The 7350-nt window shown below is 35.7% G+C and overlaps 1 protein-coding gene across 1 annotated transcript in view; it reads right to left on the minus strand.

Moving 5' to 3' along the window:
* Positions 1–4072: 4072 nt before the first annotated feature.
* Positions 4073–7350, minus strand: part of NXNL2 (nucleoredoxin like 2) — a 7081-nt gene continuing 3803 nt past the window's right edge. Inside the window, exon 2 of the mRNA XM_015823011.1 lies at positions 4073–4406. Coding sequence (XP_015678497.1) covers positions 4238–4406 — 169 coding nt within the window. The 3' untranslated portion in view covers positions 4073–4237. The remainder of the gene's footprint in view (positions 4407–7350) is intronic.

Here is a 7350-nt window from a genome sequence, read left to right on the forward strand (position 1 = left end):
ATAAAGTGAGCTTCAGTGCTGGTTAGGACAGCAATACTACCCCAGACAGAAATAGGGGAATAAAAATCCTTAGGGAAAAAAAAAAGCAGTGAAACAAGAATCCTTTGAGGTTGTTTGTTGTTTTGATCTGGAGATGTGCTTTCCCTTGGCACAAAGAGGTAAATGCTTTTTAAAGATCCTGCCTAGTGGGATTATAGTCGTTTGTTTTGTGTCCCTAGAAGGAAATGTCTCTGGTGAAAACTTTGTAGATAAGTAACTAACAAACAAACAATTGTTCACAGGCTCTCAGCAGTCAGATTTCTTAACACAACAAGGCAAAATAGTCCACAAACCTGATTTACCTTTTTATAGCAACTATGTTACTAAAATAGGAGGTTCAAATGTTCCTAGTTGGTTCCCTAATAAAACATATAGCCTATATTTACCCTAACCCAGGACTGTTCTATGTAGGTCTGGGGGTATTCATCAGCAGTTTTCAAATGTGTAATACTACAGAAAGTGTAGATAGAAGACAATACTAATGATGTCTGCCTGAAAAAGCAAACTTTTTCTCAACTTAGCCAAAACCATCTCTTCTTTCAAATTTCCATCTGTTTTCTTACCATTAAAAAAACTTACTAAGAAGAGAAAAAAAGATGGAAACTTGAAAGAAGATATGGTTTTGGCTAAGCTGAGAAAAAAACAAAAGTTTTTTTTTAATGCTAACCCTAGGAACAATCTCTTGGGCTAAACCAGGGGTATTCAAACTTGGCCCTTTTATGACTTGCGGACTTCAACTCCCAGAATTCCTCAGCCAAACACACTGGCTGAGGAATTCTGGGAGTTGAAGTCCACAAGTCATAAAAGGGCCAAGTTTGAAGACCCCTGGGCTAAACTGATTCAGGAAGAACTGGGCAGTCATGCACAACTTTGATGGTGGTGTTGGGGTTGCATATTTTTTAAAAAGCCTAATCAAGCTTGTGCATGCAAAATGGAAACAATGTCAAACTTGCTCTGAGCCTTCTTCCACACTTTGTATGTGAAAGCTAACTGTGAACTTGGACAAGGTTGCACAAATTCAGCATTCAGGATAATTTCTTAAATGAGCAGAGTATCATTATAAGGCTCCATAACTTTGTTTCTTTGGTGAACTTGCTGTGATCTGGGTTTGATTCCATATGGTTATATATATGTCCTAAATATAATCTTGCCTTCTTCAACCTGATGCTTTCCAGATGTGTTGAATTACAATTGCATCAATCCTCAAAGCCATAATCTTATACAACATCTATTGTACTACCATTCATACACATGCGTTAAAAAGAAACTGGTTTTTTATATAAAATTTAATTTGTGAAGCATTTTTGCAGTTTTATTGAATGCAGCTGTTCTCATTTAGTGTCTTGTTAGGTCTTTCAGTTTGTTACCTTACAAATTCTGTGGCTACAGTTATGAATACAATGCACAGATTACCCTACAATTTATCTTTTCAGCCTTTTATATGTCTTGACAGTTTCATGCTTAGATTCTCTTTCTATAGTTTGATCTCAAGAATTTATGTATTTAAAATAGTGGGAAATAAACTCTGTTATGTTGCAATAAAATAACTGATTTTCTATGGTCTCACCATGTCCTTTGGGTGCCCCAGAACTTAGCAAAAGATAAGAGCTACCTTTTCAGATTATTTAATATATACATGTTGTTAGAACAGTGTAATATGCTTCAATTTATGAGACAGGATATTTTCCATAGCAACTTCTCCATTCTGGTTTTTATTTCTGCTCAGAAAAGCATTTGTCATTTTTAAAGCCAAAAAAAATAATCAAATGTTTTATATCCAAGACATTTGTATTACACTGTATATATATCTTACATAGTAAAACAAGGAGAAAGATGACTATAATAAATTTTTCCCTCAGTCGGTGGTACATTTGTCTTCAACGGCCCACAAAATGAGAGAAAACCTCAGCTTTAATTCTTTGTTCAAATATCTTTCTAAATTAACCATTTTTAATAACCAAAGCTGGTTAGCTATTATCCTGCAAGTAAGATAAACCAGTTTTACTTAAAAATGGGTATTGTGTCTGGGTGTATTTATGTATTTATGTGCATATTCACACACATTAAAAAGTCATGCTGTGCTTCACATTCCATTCACCGTGCATGTGGGCACAAAAGGAACACTTTCTACAACTTTTTAAAACAATTCTGTCTTTTTCCAGAATTTCACAACTTTTAACATAAACTGTTAAAAAACTCTTTTCTTATATTTCAGTTCATTCATATATTTTCTGACTGCTGTTAGCCCTGCTAAGTTTCCTATGGATACCAGAGACTCCCAGCTAGGATCAAAAAGTCAAGGCCACCATTTTGATTTTTGGAACCCTTTTTGGATATTCCTGATGGATATAAAGGTGGGATTATAAATTGAAGTCATTATGCACATACATTGCAGTAAGTATAAAACTTGTGTTAACTACAGAACTCCCATACTGAATGCAGAATGTGGCAGTGGTTTATTTTTCTGCTCTAATGTTCACTTTCAATTTTTGATTTCTCATTTCTTGCCTTTGGTTGTTTCTGCCACTGCTTTGGCAGGGATAGGTAACTGTTATGAATTACATATAAGATGGATTCAAACCAGAAGAAATAATTCTGTCACATGAATCTTGCAGGCAGTTCCATCCAAGCCATGAGCAAAACTGGACCTGAGAAATCCAATGTTATTGTCATGGCCTCAGGAAACCCAAAGCCAAGAATTACCTGAGGTTGATCAAACACGACACCCCCTGAATAGCTGGGGCAGAGAATGATGTCAGGACTCCACTCTTCCTGCACCTGGCAAGTAAAGTGAAGAGCAGAGCAAAGACATTCTATAACAGGGGTCTTCAAACTTGGCTCTTTTATGACTTGTGCCTGGCTGAGGAATTCTGGGAGTTGAATTCCACAAGTCATAAAAGGTGCCAAGTTTGAAGACCCCTGTTCTATAAGACTGCTTGCCAAACAAGGAAATAAATCCCTTGATTAATGGCCAGTCCTGATCTGGCTCTTGGAACTTTGGACTAGATTTTGACTATTCTGTGTGTTGCCACTAAAAACAAAACCACTCAGACAAGCTTCTCTTTTCAGAGACTCTGTTTTGGATTGCATTCCTTGTTTGTTGTTATCTCCTTGATCTTGAATAAAAGGTTAATTTCCATAACAACTGTGTGTGTATGTGAATGGTGTGCTTTGCAGGTGTAGTATGTAAAGCAATCGTATAAATTGGATATGAACAATACGTGAACTGGGGTTTGGATGAACAACCAAGTACACACAGCACTGTGTGAGACTCTGAATGTTTCAAAGATTTCCCATTCCTGCCCTAGTTAAATATATTGGAAACAAACTTCTATATGATTCTAATTTTTTCAGTAGAAGCTTGGACTTCTACAGATGGCTGGGAAAATTATTGTTTACATTTGTGAATTGATGTTGGAACCTCAGAATTAATTTTACTTTGACATAACCATCCAATAAACAGTAAAAGTTTCGGAAGCAGAATGAAATTAGAGTTTTATTTGGATTCTCGAGCTGGATATTGACATGCTAATGTTTTCAACACTGATGTAGACAGTTGGGTGAAGAGTCTTCAACCCCAGTTGGTAAAGGGAACGAAAATCTTGCAAATAGAACAATGCAGCTGATTTTATTATCCAGAGTAAATATACCCCAAACATTAAGATTTAGCAAGTAACAGCATTAAAGAACTTTTCAATCGTTTGTTGCACAAAAAACAAAGATAAATTATAAATTTATTAAAACTAATTTTATTATTATACTAGTGTATACATTTTAAATCCACATGCAAAAAGATTGCATTTTCAAGAATTATTACATTTTCTTTAAAATGTTTTTATCTCTGCAAAAATAATGTGCTTGCATAGATGTAGAATAGTACTCTTTTTAAGAGCTATAGACATATTAAATAAATTAGCAGTTTCATCAAATTATCAATCTGATAACCAATTATCAATCAAGTTTACCAATGCAATAATATTAAGACTACTTTTGTCTCTTCTATGTAATAAAAGTATAAATAGCAACAATATAGAAGGGAGAATTATGAACGACTCAGATATGTCTAATTATTCCAGCCATGTAGGATTCAAAATTAAGCAGGTCAACATTAAAAAAAGGAGAATGTAATTTTCACTCTTAGTCTAGTTGTAGATAGCAAAGATTTTGTTTTGTTCAAGTCTGCAAATACTATTTTGGTTCAAGTACAAAAATTCTGAAAAATATCAGCTCCGTCAAGCCAGTTTTGAAAGCAGTTGAGCCCTCTCTCGTGAATCTGCTTTCTCCCTTTATCAGTAATGACTTCTCCAGTTTGTTTAACAATCACAAGTTTGGGAATGGCTGTTATGTTATATTTCTTCTTCAGTTCACTGTAAAGAAAAGAGAAAAAATGCTATACTGTGTGCATATAAGTAAATGAACAATCAGGCCTGTCACCATTTGTCCATCACTGTGACATTTGTCTATAACTGATTTTGAAAGCATAATTAAGCCACCTGAGTTCTTAATGATTAGGAAGATGCTATTTTCTTCAAAAATTATACCCTTGTTTTTCCAAATACCATATGTCTTGAAAGGTTGTACACAAATGACTCATTTTTTTTTTAATTTTATCAGTACAAAGCAAGAGTGTTACAAAATGTTTCAGGCTTGGTCAGGATTTTCTTGTACATACTCGAGACAATGAATTTTGTATTTAAATTGAAGAACAAAATTATACTGACAGATGCCCAATGCAAATCCGTTACATGAAATACTGTGGATCTGTGAATATCTACTCCATTGTCAGCTAAAGATTGCAGCAGCTTATTTGGGGTGAACTATTGGTTCAATTTAGCATATCTAACCAGTTTGGGGGCAATTTTCTAGCATAAAATTACCTTAGTTTTCAAGCTAATGTTCCAGAGTCAATAAAGAAATTAAAATTGAAAAGAGATTAAATATTTCAGCCAGATAATGATTGCAACTGTACTTTCAAACCTACCATGAATACTCCCTGGAAAGAAAAAGAAAAAATTGAGAATGACCTTCTCAGTCTCTAGCCTGAAATATTACTGAAATTCTGCAAGATTTTAATTAATTAATTTATAAAATTTATTGGCTGCCCGTCTTATCCCAGGACCTCTCTGGATGGCTTACAATCATAAAAATGTATTTATACAGTATATTAAAACATAAATAAATTCAAACCAGGCATTCAAATTTAATGCCACGTGCGGAGGGTGGGGGCTGGCTGGAGGGAGGTGGGATTGGTTGTTAATCAACCACTCCACTGTGCTGTTCCCCCATTTTGGGGTCCCAAGCCAACTGGCAGAGCCCTTACAAAAAGATAGGAGGGTTGGGGCCAACCTCACATCGGGGGACAAGATGTTCCAGAGGGCAGGGGCAGGAGCCACAGCAGAGAAAGCCCTCCTCCTGGACCCCGCCAGTTGGAATAATCAGGCTGATTGGACCGACAACATGCCTCCTCCGGCATGAGTGGGAAGGGCCAATCCCAGTGGGGTGAGACGGTCCCTCAAGTAGCCTTAATCATGTTAATATATGCAAGGAGACATAAGAATATTTCTGAGCTAGAAGAGAAAACATCCAAAAGCCCATGGTTGCCATGAAGGCCTGCAAGATAAGTTAGCTTATAAATTATGAAAATAAAATAAAATGATATTGAAATTACAAGAAGGAAATGAATATTAATGGATGATGCGGCTATACAAAAAGTATTTTATCAACCTGATGAGCCAATTATTCACACAGAATCAAGGTAAGTGGAATTCTGCTTCATTTCTGAACAGAAGCAAAGAGGGGCCCCTCTGCTGACAGCTTCAGTTAAACTTCAGCAAAAAGGAAGAGGAGCCAAGAGTCAGGTTTACGTTAAGGCTTTTATACTTTTCGCATGAACAAGCACAAGGTTACAATCTCACTCATTGGTTATTTATCATTTCCTGGGCAGACTGATCTGGACCCTGCCCAGATTCTCCCCACAGCTATAAACTAAATGTCACACTATTTCTTACAATGTTTCCTAGAACTGTTCGACCCCACATCTCTTCATCAAACTAATGCCTCCTCTACTGATATCTAGGCCTTCTGCAGTTTCTAGAAACCATTGTGATTGATTCTTATCTGTGGTTTAGCATCTGCTGGCAAACTTCCGTTTATCTGATCTAGGTTGCCACTTTGCTGAATTTATGCAAAAAAAATTCCGTTTAACTCACACTTTATTTGCTATAGTGTAACTTAACGCATAGTTCTACCAGAGGTTCTTTTATAAGTTAAAATTGAAGTACATGTCCTTCACTGACCAGGACTTCACTGGACCAAGATTAAAGTAGCAGGTCTTCACAAAAGACATGATGTTCTGTTGGAGAAAATACAGATAGTCCTCGACTTACAATAGTTTTTTAGTGACTATTCAAAGTTACAACGGCACTGAAAAAAATGACTTATGATCATTTCCACATTTATGACCGTTGCAGCATCCCCATGGTCATGTGATCAAAATTTGGATGCTTGACACCTGGTTTATATTTATGACAGTTGCAATGTCCCGGGGGTCACGCAATCACCTTTTGCGACCTTCTGACAAGCAAAGTCAATGGGGAAGCCAGATTCATTTAGCAACCATGTTACTAGTTTAACAACTGCAATAGTTCACTTAACAGATGTGGCAAGAAAATTCATAAAATGGGGCAAAATTCACTTAACAAATTTCTCACTTGGCAACATAAATTCTGGGCTCAATTGTGGTCGTAAGTTGAGGACTACCTGTAGATGAATATCTTAGAAAAAGAAGTCTATTGAGGATTACAGAAGAACAAAGGCAAATTATGAATAGACCATAACATAACAATAAGAAAACTTTAAAAGTAAATCAGGAAAGGTACCTGGATTATCACGTTACATTTCACAAATCACGTAAATAACTGTAAATGGAGACTTTACCAAACCAAGATAAAATCTGTTTGTAAAACAGATTTTAAAATTAAGAAAAAGGTGAAATAGTTTGTTATTATTATGACAAATAAGAATCGTATGTTATTTTTAGACGTGGAATGAAGTTAAAAAGGACATGTTAAGATGGGATAAAGTACAATTGTCATTGCTGGGGAGAATTTCCGTGATTAAGATGAAAGTTTCACCTGGAATGTTATTTTTGTTTCAGACAATACCTGTTTTGACAACTGATGTACCCTTTAAAAATGTCAGAAGGATATATCTAAATTTGCATGGCAGGGAAAACACCCCAAGTTAGGTATAAGATATTTCAAGATCCAAAGGAAATAGGAGGATTGGGTCTAGCAGATTTGAAATTATATT

This window comes from Protobothrops mucrosquamatus, unplaced genomic scaffold (assembly GCF_001527695.2).
Source record: "Protobothrops mucrosquamatus isolate PMUCROS unplaced genomic scaffold, P.Mucros_1.0 scaffold1740, whole genome shotgun sequence".
NCBI lineage: Eukaryota > Metazoa > Chordata > Lepidosauria > Squamata > Viperidae > Protobothrops > Protobothrops mucrosquamatus.